At 44.5% G+C, this 16,200-nt stretch overlaps 2 protein-coding genes across 8 annotated transcripts in view; both read right to left on the minus strand.

Annotated features, from left to right (window-relative positions):
- The window catches only part of PRDM15 (PR/SET domain 15), a 37,880-nt gene extending 36,651 nt beyond the window's left edge, over positions 1 to 1,229 (minus strand). For 4 of the 5 annotated variants that reach the window (XM_086765703.1, XM_086765688.1, XM_086765698.1 and 1 more), the window contains exon 1: positions 1,175 to 1,228. The gene's annotated coding sequence lies outside the window, so the exon portion shown is untranslated. Of the gene's footprint in view, positions 1 to 1,174 lie in introns of all 5 variants that reach the window. The other variant, XM_086765671.1, reaches the window with a different exon arrangement.
- Positions 1,230 to 7,940: 6,711 nt separating this feature from the next.
- Positions 7,941 to 16,200, minus strand: part of C2CD2 (C2 calcium dependent domain containing 2) — a 37,011-nt gene continuing 28,751 nt past the window's right edge. For all 3 annotated transcript variants that reach the window (XM_086765734.1, XM_086765727.1, XM_086765742.1), the window contains 3 exons: positions 14,747 to 14,874; positions 13,267 to 13,579; positions 7,941 to 8,830 (listed from right to left, as the gene is read on the minus strand). In XM_086765734.1, coding sequence (XP_086621860.1) covers positions 8,604 to 8,830; positions 13,267 to 13,579; positions 14,747 to 14,874 — 668 coding nt within the window. In that variant the 3' untranslated portion in view covers positions 7,941 to 8,603. The remainder of the gene's footprint in view (positions 8,831 to 13,266; positions 13,580 to 14,746; positions 14,875 to 16,200) is intronic.

Genomic DNA, 16,200 nt, shown 5'->3' on the forward strand with positions numbered 1-16,200 from the left:
CTACCTGGTGAGGCATCATGTACGGTGCAGCGAGGCCTCGTATTTCTAAAAAATTACAACCATTCTATCAGTTATTGTTGAGAAGGGGACAATTTCTTTATCAGTTTGCAGGGGCACAGAGTAACAGAGTGGGTGTTGAGTTTATGCCACCTGCCCTTTCCAACTTCTCCTGCGATCACGTTCACCCCGCCTAGGGGGAACGAAGTATATGCAAAGTTTAACGAACGTGAGCAGAACACGAGCGTATTGCAGAAAACCCGTGCGTACCCTGCACTGCAGGCTGGGGCTTCCTTCCTTTTGTCTTGCAATGAACGCGCCGCACCTCCTTCCAGAAGGCAGGCACCCGGAGAGCCAGGGCCGCGGCGGGCAGCGCTACGGGCCGGCGCCCGCACCCGGCTCCCGGAGCTGCCTCCCCTTCCCTGTGGATCCCGCCCTCACACCTGGAAACAGCCCCCCCCTCCACTCCCCTCGCCAACCCCGAGGCCAATCCGTGTCCCGCCGCGGCACTCCCCGCTCCCGCAGCGAGCGGCGCGGCGCGGCCCTGCCCGCCCCGCGGCCACTGCAGCCCCTCGGCCCGGCGGCGCCAGCCCCAACGGGGCCGTTTCCCTCGCAGGGCCTGCGCCCCCCCAGGACCAACGGCTTTACCGGCCCAGCCGCCGGCATCGCGAGGGGTGCGAGTGCGTGCGGGGCGGGGGGGGGGGGGGAGTGAGGCCTCGGCGCGGCCCCGCTCCCGCCGCGGTCAGGGCCGGCGCTGAGCGGCGGGACCGACGGCGCCGCAGCCGCCAGGAGCCCGTCGGGCGGCGGGAACCGGCCCGGGATCCGGGAGCGGCTCCGCCGGGTTTTGCTTCGGACCCGCCTCGCCCCCCTCCCTACCGCCCTCCCTCCGCGCGCCGCGGCGCGGCCGCTGTAACAAAGAACAGGCGGCATGGAGGAGGCGGCGGAGGAGGAGGAGGTGGCGGCGGGAGCGCCGCCGCCCCGGGAGCCCTCGCCGCCGTCCCCGCCTCGACCCTGGGGAGCTGCGGGGCGGCGAGAGGAGGCGCGGCAGGCCGGGCGGGCGCGGGGCGGCCAGGCGGGGGTCCCGCGGGGAGGGCCCCGCGCGTGTGCCCGGGCGAGCGGGAGGAGGAGGGAGATGGGGCGCGGGGCGGCCGGCGGGAGCGCGAGGAACCGGCGTTACCTGCCTGGGGAATGGCCAGACCCGGATCGGATCCGGACTCCGGGTTCCGATCCGCTCCGGAAACCACGCGCCACCGGAAGCCGGGGCGGCCGTCCGCAAAGGACGGCGGGAAGTGTAGTCCGGTGGCTGCGGGGAGGGTCGCGCGGCCCGCGCCCCGGCGGGAGCTGCCGCCGTTAGCGGGGGGGCGGTGGGGAGCGGCCGAGGAAGGGGCGGGCGGGGCGGCGGCAGTGCTGCTGCCCCTCACTCGGCGCCCTCGTCCCCCTGGCTCCCCCCAGCCGGGACCGTTTCCGGGCGGGGACGACACCTGTGCGACGGGCGGCCGCCCCGCTCCCGGCGGGCTCCCACAGGGCTGGGCTAGGGCAGGGTGGCTGCCGTTGAACCTGGCTCCTGGCTTAGCACCCGGGTTGCACAAGCTGGCTTTCCCCCCTGCTCCTCCCGGACACTGCCAGCCACGAGGTTGGAGTCCCAAAAGCAGCCTGTCAAAAAAGGCTTCAGGGGTTCAGAGAATTGCCGCATCGGGCACCCGGCAGGCTGTAGTGCCTACGGTTTTTCCTCAGTTAAGCCAGGAACGAGTACCTGAGCGCTTGTCTCCTCCGTGCCCAGGCCTCCTTGAGGCAAACAAGGTCCGCGCTGCGTTACCAGGATGTTATCAGGGCCCAGCCCTGCTGTGCTCGATAGTAAAGGGCATGGCCACACACGCCATTCAGGAACAACCGGCGATGCCTATTTTTTTTATAGCGCTGAGACGTGGTGCCCAGGAAATACAGGACGTGGACTTGGTGCCCTCAGCTCAAGGGGTTTTACACCCCCACTTTGGGTTACTGCGATGCTCACCCCTCTCTCAGCTGAAAGGTGCACTGTGCAGTCAAGAACACCCCTCCAGGGCAGAGGCCAAGCCCAAGAAGTACTTATGCTTTTTGTACTCAAGAAGTGTGAGAAGTGTTGCCTACAATGGAGTCCCCCCAAAGCCATACACTGTGCTCCCTGCTGCTGTGGTGTGACTTGCCAGTCTTCACAGTAAAAGCATCCTTGAAGATTCAAAGATGATTGAAAGCAGGCTCCAGCTCTGTCCTCTCCAGGTGATGTGCTCTTCTCACGGCTATGTCATCAACAGCTGGCTAAGGCCAGGCCCTTTCTCACTTCTCACCTTACCCATCCCGCATCCCCTTTTGTGCAAATACCCAGTTTCAAGAGGGATGTGCAGAGAGCATTGTGACTCTTTTCTTGTTAAGTGCTTGGATAAACTGAAACAACGCAGCACTTCAATTTTGAAAATGTTGCTTCTTGGCAAAACAGGACCTCTCCTGTTTAAAGAATTTTTATTCTTTAAAAATGACACACAAGAAGTTTTCAATGAGCACAGGAGTAGTAAGGGAAGTTTTTCAAGGATCTAACTGCATGTGCTTTTCCAAAGACCAAAGCCAACTGGCCTTTAGTTTTGTATAGTCTGCTTTTACTTATTTTCCCAGTACATCTCAGTGCATATTCACATTCACAATGCTGTCTCTGCCTAGGTTTCTCCAGCAAGCAGCGCACAAGAGTGGTTATCCTACTTGCAGTGCATTCACTCTGTCAGAATAAGCATTAACCAATTCAGAATAGTTATCTGTATGTTTCCTAGCTGAAGCAGGGTGAATTTACAATGCATGTGAGTCTGGATCCTGCAGCTCCAAAAGGATTTCCATTTCTATTTCTTAAGCCAGGCTCACTGCAGTAGAGAGATTAAAAAAAATGAAGATGCCTTCTATTAATTGTTTAAGAATGATGACCTGGACGACAGAGTATGGTGCCAGATTTAGTGCCACATCCAGTCCTGCTCTTTCTCCGACAGGTCTTGTCACTTTTGCTAGTGTACACAAATGGCATCACACAAGTTAAAAAAATTCACAAGATTAGAGCAGGAAGGAAAAGTAAGAAGGTTCTTTGGGAGACTATTAGGAAATTTCAGCTAAGCCCTTCAAGAATATTAAATAAAGAGGCACAGAAATGTGGGCAGCAACTCCCAGTAAGGTAATGTACAATTTCCTTGCAAAAAGAAGGTACAACACTCACTTTTGGAAGGAAAATAAAAACACTTACCATGGCTATTTTAATGTGAATGCCTATTTTTGGTGGTTTGTTGGTTTTTTTTTTCCCTCAGTCTTTTAGGGCTTTGTGGCAACATTAATTCAGAACATAACTTTTTCAGTAAAATAATCACAAGAGAACCTTATTTAGTACTGATGTCTTCTATACAGGATCTAGGCTCTAACCCTCCTCCCCTTTTGCCCCTAAAATTACAAATGGTTTCAGGATAATACAACATAACTGAGAGGAAAAATAAGGAGTAACCACACTGAGTTTCACAATTCCTTCTTCCATCAGATTCCCACTCAGTCCATGTTTCAGGGGATTTCTCAAGGAAAAAGAAGGAGCTACCTGATATGGCCAGGGTTATCAGAAACAACGCACAGTGTTGGCACAGCGTAGGTGGAGAACTCTGCTCCTGAATAAACAGGTAAATAGACTGTGTTAAGCAACAGGTCAAGTTAGTGAAGGAGAGCAAAAAACGATCTGTTACGCTTGGCTGACTAGGTACGTAAGACAGCACAACACACAGAGACAATTGGCTTTTATTGTTTGTACAGCAGTAGTTATTTATTTAAAAAATCCTCTTCTCAGGCTTTTTAGTGATATAATAAATCTGTACATCATAGACTTCTTAATCGCACCAACTTAATTTTGTGTACACACAGAGAAAAGAAATAAAAACCCACCACAGAAGAAGTGACTATCACAGTTGAATGCTAGAAAAAAAAAATTTTATCCCACCTGGAATATCAGAGCATAATACATTATTGGGAAATACAGAGTTATAGTATTGGAAAGACCTCAGACCCATCCTTCTCAGTTATTTTCACACCTTGCATAGTAGCAGTTTGGATATCCTGAGTGAAATATTATTCACCCTTAACTTAAAAGTAACCACCCTTGTTATCTAGTTAATCTTGAGTTGTTTGTCACCAAGGCTGTGGCTTGGCAATGTACAGAAGCATATGCTGACTTTAAACACAGGAATAAATCCACTTTGATCTTGTGGAGGTCAAAGCACGAGGTCAGCTGTTCCCACTCACACGGGGAATGTCTTTGCCTGGAGCTACGGTATACTTAATTCTGTACCAGGATAAGCGCTTATCTCAAACTTCAGCTCTACAATTCAGAACCTGCAATAAACTAAAATGAAAAAGCCATGCGGCTCCCACCTTGTGTAGAGCTCTTGCTCCTTGTAACACCTAGAGCTACCAGAGCTGAAAAAGATGTTAAAACAAGAGCAAGACTCTTATTTTGCCTCCCCATACACATCTGGTAGCATTTTACGTAGTCCACTTTGCTTTTTCGTATGATACTTTGCATATCAAGCACACCAAAACTTTACAAGAAATACATGGCAGAAAGCTTTCACATGAAAACGACCTAGAGCCAGCAAGGAGATGCAGCAGCATGAAATGCTGCAAAATTTCACTGATCCTCAAAACTGGTACCATTGCCGGGCAATAGAATGCTTCAAAAAAAGCAGTGCTGGAAGCCAAGACCTCTCAAGAGCCAGGCAGTAACTACAGGTGTGTATAACCTGGAGCCCCAGCCTCTCTCCCAAAAAGTGAGCAGGGGAAAAAGAAAATCTAACAGAAAGCATAAGAATAAAGCCCAGTATTTATGCCTGCACTGTTTATGACCTGTCCACTAAGCTGAAGAAGTTTGCCAAAGGTATTTTGCTTTTTAAATGAATATGAACTTTTTTTTTCCCAATATGGCATTTCTTCTCCTTCCTGTCACCTAAGATTCACAAGTTTCATATATATAGTTAGGAGTGAAATGACTGTAATTTCTTCCTGGGGTGAATTGGATACAAAATACTGGTGGATAAACAACCCTTTCTCTTTAAAATGACTTTTAAAGTGATCTCAGTCACTTGTATTCACACTTGAGATACAGGTAGTCTTATTGCTTTAATCTACAAAGAGAAAATTAATTCTTGTACTGCTTAGAGGGTCAAAATTCACACTAAAGCCAAGGCAAATTTTGGCTAGGCAAGGATGCATGTTGTCTCCATCATGGCAAATGAAAAGCTAAAATGTCATAAAGCAAAACAAACCACATAAACACAGATTAATGAAGTTCAATGACAGGCAGAAAAATTCTTCAGAAAGGAAAAGCAAGCTTTCATCTCTTTGTCCTTGTAAAATAAACACCATGCCTTCTTTGCTGTACAGAATATCCAGAAACACAGAAGTGTAAGTAAAGGGGCAAAAAGGAAGAAAGATTTAACAAGTTGTATACAAGCTGTTGTTCTGAAGTAATTAAATTTGAAGACAGAAAACAAGTTTTTAGTGTAATATCATGCACAGATTTGTTCTACTGTTCAAACATGTAGTTATAAAAATTATGAAGATTGCAAAACATAAAAGAGCAAAATTATTCCCTCCAGCATCCTTCACACAACTGCACAGGAAATATCCAGCACCTGACAGGATACCTCGCAGTGTTAGCTATGCCAGTTCACAAATCGAGTCCTCCCTACTCAAACCTGTAACATAGCTCCCGCTGGTTTGTTTGGATCCGACTCCCACTGACCTAAATACTAGTACACAAAAAAATTACATATTTAGATCTCCTGATCTTAAATAACAACTTAATAATCACTAAATGGGGAAGCGGGATTCAATATTATGGGCCTTTTGGGTTGTCACAACTGAGCGACTCAATCGTCCCTTTGTGTGTAGTACTTTAGCTTGTTCTTACAACAGGACATAAATTATTTGTAGAAGAGTAGGAAGAAGTGAGGAACATACTAGCCAGATATGGAGGTCAAACATCAACCAAACAATGTTTATCTTCCTGAGGAGTGAAGGCAATTAAAAAACAAAATTCCCTTTGTACCCCGAATGCCTTGCTTTCCTTGTCTTAAAAATTCATCCTCTCTCAATATATGTGAGCCCAAACCTTTACACAGTTTGTCGTACAGAATGTTCTTGGTTCCCACCATCAAGACACACATTTAGACAATCACCAAGACCTTAAGAAAGAGGAACCAAAAAACACTTATTCGGTGTGTACCTGTTCTTTGTGGTGAGCTACAAGCAAGTTATTCAGTGTTATTTCCAGCCCATTCTACAGTACATGATAAAGCTTCTGTAAAATAAAATCCCAGTTCAGTAATTTAAGCAGACTTCAAGTAGTGTTTTGTGCTCCCTTTACATTCCCAATTCCACAGCTTTTCGCTTTCAGTGTAAGAGGGTGCTATGGAGCTCACTCTCACTTTCATTTCTTAAACTCAGTGACCAATTGTGTTTTTTTTTCTTCAGCAAACAAGACTGAGCATTTAAAACAGGGATTTGACCCCTCACCCTGCCCCATCATGCAAAGTGCTCCTTGTCAAGTCAAACGAAAAAGTGTATGTTGAGAGAACGTAACATCAGGGTTTTCAAATGTTCCTATCATGAACCACTGTAGAACAAAAGAAGAAAACTAACTTCTACTTTGTATTAAATTAACAATAAACAAAATTTTTCAAGCACATACAAGCTGGACAAACCTGTATTACTGAACTGGGATTTCCAAGCACATCATAGCCGTAGAAGACTCGTTTGTAACCAATTTTCAAAACAGAGAATACTAAAATGCCTTCAAGTGTTTTCATAATAAGCAGCATGCTTAAGTGTACAACTATTTGATAGTCCGGACTGCTGTACTGCCACAGTGATTTTACAAGGTTGCACAGAAAAGGTATTTTGCAGCAGTAGGCTCAGTTAAAAGATTTTGACAGCTTATTTCTTCTAATATTATGTTGGTAAAAAAAAAATCCCAAACCGCTCTACTTTTATATTCTTTGTAAAAGTATTTACCAAGGAATCTACAGTCCACCAGAAGTTTTGAAATGTGTTTCTGTTCTTCAGTGACTTTCTGTTTTTGAAGAATGGTTTAAGTTGAAAGCCCAAATATCTGCCAAAGTGTTGGATGTCTTAAGGGGAGGAAAGGTGAGGGGGAGAAGAGGGGATCACTGTTGCCAAAGCAGGCACAAATCTGTCATCCATTCATGTCAGTAATTTAGATGGAATGGATGTTTTTCTTGGCTAAAGAGAACAGGCTTGGCCCTTTGTCCTCAGTAGGAATGTACACGATGGAAAAGTACAGGTATGCATGAAAGATGGTACCTGTGAAATACTGACTGACATTTGGCTTCATAGCCAAAACAAGAACTATGCCTTTACTTTCATCAGTTTTTCCTTTTAAGGAACCAGCTGTAATATTTAATGAGGAAAAAAAGTAAAAAAACCTCACCCAACCAACCACTCACCAGGTGACAACACTGGTAGATCTAGAAACTGAAAGATGACTAAGGGAATTGTTATTACTACTTTTTCAAAAGCTCTCTTCACAGCTGTGTTTTCTAAGATCTCAGTAAGCGTTTGGTAAGTAAAACAAGCTGTCTAATGAAAAGCATTACAGGATTAAATATGCTCTATTCATCACTTATTGCTCCTAGCTTTGCATTTTATATGATGGTTAACACACTTGTCTAACAAGTACACGGGAGAAGGAATTAGAGCCCCTAAGACAGGTTTTTGCATTAGCAACGCAGCTTCGCACACAGGGAAGAAAAGCTACATACAAGAATTTGCAAATGTTTTGTTTGTGAGTAGACTCAAGTCTTTAAGAAGACGCGAGACTTTAAAAAAAGTTCTGTTTTTTTAAGCATAACTTATGCACAGAACATTAAACAATATCCTAGTATAAGTATTTGCATAATTTATTGATTTATGGCTAATTGTCAAAGGCATCTCTCCACCTACATGGACTGAGCAGTTACTACAGCAGGCTACAGTTATTACAGTAGGCTATCTTAATCAGCATTTTAGTTCTGCTTCTGAAAACTTACCAGTTTCCAAATGACAATGCAAACTGGATCTGGGTCTCTCTTTTCCCTTTCAGCCTGACTAGAAAATCAAGTTGAGACTTGCGTTGCTACTATTCCAGGCTGCAGTAAGGAAGCACAGTGGTATCTTCTCTCTTTAGAGTGGTTCAGTCGTCTATAGCAGGTATGATGTTTCAGTTCTCAGCTCCCCACTAATGTAAACTAGGTGCTCACACGCAGGTCCTCTCCACCTGCACCATTGCCCGTCCTCCAGCAACTCCTACAATAAACCACACAGTCCTCCAAAAGCTGCCATAACACAATTAGCACTGCTTGTATTTGGGGGAGCAGCTTTATAAGGAGAGAGAAAAAATGTTCTGGAAAAATAAACAAAAAAGACAAGCTGTTTATTCCTGGACCACTATGTTAGTGAACATAATTTTAGGCAAGTCATCAGCTGTATTTGTATTCTCTAGTACTGCTCTGTAAACAACTGGTCAACTGATGTGCAAGTATTCCATCAGAGAGTGTTGAGTCCTATACGTATGGTTCTGCCGAAGCACCATTCAGTTTGTTCTTGCTTTTGTTTTTGGAAAGGAGCTTTCTGTTCAGAATACGTGAAAGTGTGCCTCCCTTTTTGCGCGTTTCCTCTGACAATGGCTGCTGCAGGTAGACAAGATCGTTGTGCGATTGACTCATTCCTGGATCCTTCTGCTGATGTCGTCGGCGGAAAAAGAGCTTCGCGCTTTTTTTCAAAATCCCACCTGTGAAAGCAAACAGCAGAGGCGCAGGACACTTTAGACAGAACACGCTGCTTTCCTCTTGGAGCTCAGCTTTAACTGCAACTGCAGCATGACTGAAAAAAGCCTTGGTCTTAACATTTCTAGTTTAAGCATCACCCTTGTAACTATTCAATGTTAGAAAGCTAAGAGCATGGTGAATCTAAAGCAAGAATATTTATGGTCCGTAACCCAGAGGCCATAACAGTACGAGTTCCACCTTGGAACAAGTGATTTCAGATATTGGCAAACACGAGCAATCATCTTGCTTTCAGCCAGAGGCACACATACATACACTACATGCTACTGGAACCTCCTTGCCCCACTGTTGATCCAGCTCTCTCCAAACTGAACACCACTGAGAAATTCAGACTCCATGGAAGTAAGTATTTCTCCACTTCTCCTCATTCCATGCAAGTATCATGCAAACTGAATCGCTTAGGTTCATGACAGACTGTGGTAGTTCTAGATTTGTGCATACAGACACACTCTTACAGTTAGCAGAAACGTTCAGGAGAGAAGAACTCACATATATTGCTAGAGGAGCACTAAAGAAAAAAGGAATTTTCCTTCAGTTCTTTCAGAAATGATGCTGTTAAAAAGGTAGGAAAGCTACTGTGTCTATGAGCAATCAAGTATTAATCCTCTGATTTCAGCTTCTAAAGTCAATCCACATATCTTGTGGAAGGCTTCTTCCTTATACTTTTTTAGTTTCAAATGCTCTTCTGAAAGCTATGGTAGTGTTCAAAGATACACATGCACAGCGTTCGGTGTGGGTTGTACACTGGGTCCTCCCATGTCAAACAGGCACATCCAATCTTTCCAATACAATAAAAGTACAGAGCATTTTATAAAAAATAATGAAATAGAGGAAGTAATGTTACTTTTTGTTGTTTCAGAGATCAAAGGAACTGAAAAGAAAATATTAGCTTATGATGCACAACATGAAGGTGGCATTTTAATTTGAAGCGAAGGACACTGTTGCTGCCGGAGAACAGTATTCCTGGCAGTCAACCTGGGTGCAGTAAGCCCATACAAGCCAAACAGCATGTATTCTATATGAATTCAGTAGCACCACCTAGAGTAACAATCACAAAGCATTTGCTATTTTAAAATCCTGTTAGGAATAGCAATTCACTTCAAGCAGATTAAAAATAATAATACATCTGCTTCCAATTGGTTCAGAAATTAGCTCAAATCCCTTCTGTGGTAAACTACCTTGTTTTATTTTGTTGTGTTCCTTCCCTTGATCCCATGTCAGACCTATTATGCAGCCAAGGCAATTGCAGCTATCATCTCACTGGGGACTCATGTTGCCAAGACCAGCCACCAGTACTCTTCTCTCTTTGCAAGCTTGGGTTGTTTTTGCAGCCGCATTTCTGCGAAGTTCCACCTTCCCTTTTTGTGTGCCTGATGTGTAAGGCAGCTCAGCGGCAGCTGGCCTGGACACCGCTCCATGCGACCGGCAGCACTCAGCCTGGTTGTCAGTACATCAGCCCCACGTTAAAATAGCAACAGTTTCGGTCAGAATTCGGTAGTGTCGTCATCCAAGCAGCACGAACCAATTTGAACGAAGGAGGACCCAGGTAGCAAGCCAACACGGGAGCCTTCTGGCAGTCAGACTAGTACGTGAGGACAGTCATCTCCCTGGCAAAGCTTCCACACCTCTTTCCCGCACCACTATCAGATTTCCCAACTCTTTTTCAGTTCAACTATTAATTCCTGTCACCGCAAGGTCTTGATTCTGCTTTTCCTCCCATTGCAAATGGATACCAAAAGCAACACACAGACCTATTCTTTCACGAGATACTGTGCAACAGCTAGAATTTCATATTTGTCCCCCAAGGACTTGACACAGGCTGTGTGTCATTTTGCACAGCAACAGCTGCAGAGTAAGTATTTCATGGCAGCTCTGTTGTATGTAGCCAGATGCTTCTTTGTGCAGACCGGAGCAGTCACAAATATGTGCTTGGGATTATTACTTTGTATTTTAAGGACTAAGCACTCAGCACCTGGGAAGACATTCTAGCGTGTCTTGTCTTGCTGCTGCTGAGACTTTTCTCACAGGGCACAACAGGATGGAAGCAGAAGTCAGCTGGAAGCAACTGGAACTCATGCATTTGAATCTTGACTGCTCTCCCATCACCCTCTGATTGATCTTTTTGGCAAGGCAGTACCACTTCAAGCTGTTGTCAGCAACATAAAAGAAACAGTGTTCAACCCCCTGATACTGACAGTTGCTGATATGCAAAGACTGGGGGGGATTGATGAGGCCTTGCTGCTGTGCGGCTTTTGTTTTCACAGTCAGCTGTTCTGCCCAGCAGTCTTGGCAGCTGCAGCTGAAGCTGTGCCAACAGGAGTACGATAGAAGGGTTTATCTGCAGGCAGCTATTTAGTCCTCCCCATTCAGACTGATTTTCCATAGTAGGAAACAGAACCAAGAATGCTGCAAAAAATTGTGCCAGTGGCCTGGAACAACTCACTGCAGCTGAAAAACTGCAGGCAGCGCTTCCCTCAGAGCATCACACACTCAGCACAAGCAGCAGCCCCCACAAGATGAAAGCTGTGTTTTCAGAAGTACTGAGGTCATTGCTACCTGGAAGCTTGCCACATCCCTGCTGCCACCCATCGGTCTCTAGCCAGTTTGGTACGTGCTGCCTGACAGCGGCTCCAGCTGTTGTGGAGGCATGCACCCCTGCTAAGAAGGCAGGGTACGGCAAATCACAAGCCTCGTGCTATTTGCATGCTTACTTCTAGAGTTCAACAGGATCCATATGCCAACTCTGCCCCTAACACCAGGAGATAAGCAGAGCGCATGTCAAGAGTGCTGGACTGACTGACTAGTCTTCACAGGCTCCTGTGCACTACCTTAGGGTGTTCTGAAAATGCTTGTTGGGCTAAGATCACTTCTGAATCTCATTTTTGTTAATGAAGGAAGATTTCCTTCCACATCTACAGGGATATGAATAGAGATCGCTTTTTCCATTCCTTCCCAACTTCCAAAACAGTTTTTATCCAGGTGCTTTTGTAAATACCTGCTAAGGTCCTTGTAGCTCTACGAATTAGCCTAGAGAAGAGATCTAGAAAACAGTAAGCAGCAGGTTTTAAAATAAGCATTCTGCATATGTTTATGCAGTTAGGGGGTCACACATGGATTGCATAAGCAGATGTTTGATTGATAACCAGATACTATAGGAATGGGCATGATGGAGAGAGATCAGGAATATAGAGAGCACCCCTCCAAGCCTTCCTTCCTATCCATTCTGCGTGACCCACCTGGACTGCACGACCACCAGAAGAATAATCTGTTACAGCAGACTTGTCTGCTAAGACACCTGAGCACAGGAAGGTAATTTTGGAGGGAGGAAAGAAATGGATGGGGGAAGAAGAAAACAAGTGCCAAACTATGTTTTGCTTCAGTTTTTAAAATTAGCGTACCACTGTAAAGCTACATTTTCTTAAAAAAAAAAGACAAAGAACTTACTGTGTAGGTAATTAATTCTGGTTGGCATAGTAGTCCTCTTAAGTTTATAAAAGGGAATGGGTAAGAAAGAGGAAGTCAGAAAGGTAAAAAACAAAACTATGAAAGAGTAAAGGAAAAAAACCAAACAAAACAGTGCTAACTTTAAGACATTAATATATACACAAGGCTTTTAAAAACAGAAGGGGTTTTGTTTGCTTTGTTTGAGTTTTGTTTGGGGTTTTTGTGTTTGTTTTTGTGGTTTTTTTTTAAAGGGAAAGCATCTGACAAAACAGAAACTTTGAACTATTCAAAGCTAACTGAAGGCAGGGGGGTTGAAATGTTGTGACAAAGCAGAGATTCAAGACTTCCACGAAGAGATCTGTGTATAAAGAAAGGGATTTGAGACGGCTTTTTGAAATAGTTTTTCAAGATGAGACAACTCACTAAAATACTAGATACTTTGTGCTTTTTAGCAGTCCTATACTACATTGTGTAAACAGGTTCGTTAGAAGCCTGATCTCTTTGCAACCTACTGCACAGGGAAAAACAAAACTAGAAAACAGCTCACATACAAACTTCCACTTGCTTGTTTTAGAATAACGTGTTAAAGTAACATGTTCATGGCGTAGTCCACTGCACTGGCTCTTCCTAACAGCCCCTGTGTCTACCACTTAGCTACAAACCAGTGCTACAGCCTCAGAGCTTAATGTATTTATAAAGGAAACACAAAGAACCCTAAGACATTTTCAAACTGTAGCTCTCTGGTGTAACTACATAAGCAAAATGATCTGACCCCTTATTTACTTACTAATGAAACCAGTGAAGAGGAAGAAACTGTTCACAAGGTGTTTAAGAGTGTGTGTACTTCTCCTTTAGCCATAGTGCTTCCTAAACACATGCTTTAGTGAGGGCAGGGGAGTCTCACTTTGAAACTAAAGTGGAGGTAAGGATCACATACCTTTAGATTTTTTCATGCTTCCAGTTTCTGAAACACTTAATGAGCTCCCAGATATTTCTTCACAGGTCTGGTCTAAGAGCATGTTGGTGTCCCACTGTTGACTGCCATTCTCCAAACCCCAAGCCTTATGGGCACTTTGCTGTGGGTCAGTATCAGGTACTGTTTCTGAAGCATCTAATGATAGCTTTTCATCAGAGGTGACTTTTGCAACAGCTTCCTCCACAGTGAGTGGATTTACTTCTTTGCATGAGCTATCCATGGCTGCAGCATAGTCCATCATCAGTGCAGCTTCACTGTCCTGAGATAAAGAGGTCTGCCCAGGGAAAATAAAAGACAACATTGACATAAGCCGCTCTGCTGGAAAAAAAAAAAAAAGCCTCCCTGCAAAAGTTCTGTTCTTTGCTCTTCTTTACACTTCTATTCATGTTGCTCAGCACTATCAGAAAGCCATTTGGTGCTTCCTTAGCCCTGCTAAAGGAGAGGAGCATATAGCCAAGTTTTAATCATGTTGTTAAAGCCAAATGCCTGGAATAAAAAAATAATTAAGTACATGCCTCCCACCTATCCCCAGCCTCACTGCAAATAAGGGGCTCTTTCCTACATGTGATGCTGTAATGAAGTATTCAGCATGCATAGGCAATCTTTTTAGTCCTTTTAAGAAAATAAACATAAAAGCATTTCATCTTGTAGAAGGACTTCTTGTAAGCTGTATCAGCTAAATACAAATCCATGCAATCCCAGTGCCTCCGTTTCCCAAGAAGATACATCTGGCACTGTGGCAGCTGATCCTCATGTTCCCCCCCCATCACGGCACAGTGATGATGAGGGGATCCATGCCCACTGACTGGTCTTTCACTCAGAGCTCTTTAGGAGTCCTGTGCATAACAGCAAGACTTGACAGCAAATGTCCACACAGCAGCCTGCAGGGAAAGGACTACAGGCAGACACCAGATGGGAAACTGAGGCTGTGGATGGAGGAAGTCTGGAGGAATGCTATATACTACATGAGAAACAGTCTTCTGTTTGCCCTCCCTCTGGAATACAGCCTAGAGGACTAGGAAGATTTTCAGAGGTTTGGTTTTTTTTTAAATAACTTTGAAAAAAATAGAAAAATCTTTCATTCTTTTTCTGTGCATCTTCCCTCCATAGGCAAAACACAGAGCAGGACTAATTGTCCTCTCTTCTCACCTAAACTGGGTTTCCCAAATCCCTAATCATCCCACCCCCATCCAAGGATAGTATGCATTTTCAGTCAGGGTGTCAAATCTAACAATCAAAAATTAACACCCTCCCCAACAATCCCACCCTGATTTGTCTTAACCGGAAACAGTTACTGAAACAAAAACAAAGTGGCACACAGATACAGATCCCTCAGACACTGCTGAACGGGCAAGAGCAGAACCCAGTTAAATTAATGTTGCACTCAGTGGAGCACTTTACAGTACTAAGCATTATATATAAGTGTTGTTTTCTGCTCTACCTTGGACACCCCTGATATGATAATGGTGCTTTTCTTCCTAGGAGACTTCAGCTTCTGCTTTGCAGACTCACTTAACTGCCGAATGGCTGCTTCTGCAACAGGATCGGTGCCATTCAGTACCAGCAGTTCTGAAAAGAAAGCATTATTTCAGAGGGAAGAAAGAAAAACAGGAAAAAACAGAGCAAGGAGAAGCAGAGTTTGTTCGTAACTTAAATTTCAAATAAATTAGCAGAAATGGTATAAACACCAGGCATACCAAAACATCTTCCAATTCACCACCCAGCTATTGGGTCTTGTCTTTCCCTTCTGTTACCCATTCTTTTGAGAAAAGGTACCTAAGCTGCACTTACAAAGCCTTGCCCTGTGCACACAGGAGGTTTTGGAAGCCTAGACAAAACATCCAGTTATTTCAATGCACTGCTACACTGCGGTGACTATAATCCAAAAGCGGTGGGTAGAGCATCAAGTATCACAGTCACGAAGAGCCACAGTTCTGACATGGTACAAAGCTGGCACGTGCTGCTACTTCTTCAGGTAGCTATTTTGGTCTTTTTCCAGACATCCTTGGCATCTTGATTTGCTATAGCACTATGATAGGATGGGGAAGGCAAAGTGGCAGTCACTCTGCTCTTTATCAGCTACCTCCAAAGAAGCCTGTACAGCACACCCGCTTTTCCCCTCCAAACGTTGCACAGGAGGACAAAATCTGCCTTATAAAATGCTCCTTAGTGATGAACACAAGTTTATTTTTAAGCATGGCCATTTCTGGCATCTAGTATGCAAGTACTTTGGGCACAGCAAATACACGCTAATCAAATGCATCAAGCTTAGGAACAAACAAGGCTAAGAAAGTTAACTAAAATCCCTATATTTGATTGTCTGAGGTGGGCTTTTCTAGTAAGAGTTTCAACAACAAAAGAATACAGGCAGTAATAGCACCAGTGTTAACTGAACTGAGTAGTGTCTTTTTTTTTTACTGTGACATTAATGCAATACAAGATGAGGCCTGAATAATTACGCTGCACCAAGTAACTTGGATACTTTTGGAACTTAAGAGGAACTTAACCCTGCACAAGGGGTATGCATGCTCACGCATGTCCGCACACTCATTATAAATCTCTACTTTTCCATCTCCCCAGCCACTGCAAAGCCCCCAGGAACAGCTGATAGCATCCAGGACAGCATCAGTGGCACTTGCAAATTCTTATTGTTGTCATCACTTAGAACTATGGCATGGCCACAGCATCTTTTCCATAGGGCTTGTTGCTATTTTGGCATGATGTTTGTAATAACTACTACCTAAGTTACTGCCATACCAAATGCTCCTTTGTATTTCTTTAACTTGGCTTAAACTTTTGTTCTAATGAGTAATTCTTCCTGCTGTATCGTATAAACATTTCACAGAAATTCCCCTGCACTCCCATAAAAACACTGTCCATATCAGCATGCTCTAA

This window comes from Chlamydotis macqueenii, chromosome 1 (genome assembly GCF_036417535.1).
Source record: "Chlamydotis macqueenii isolate bChlMac1 chromosome 1, bChlMac1.mat, whole genome shotgun sequence".
NCBI classification, from domain to species: domain Eukaryota; kingdom Metazoa; phylum Chordata; class Aves; order Otidiformes; family Otididae; genus Chlamydotis; species Chlamydotis macqueenii.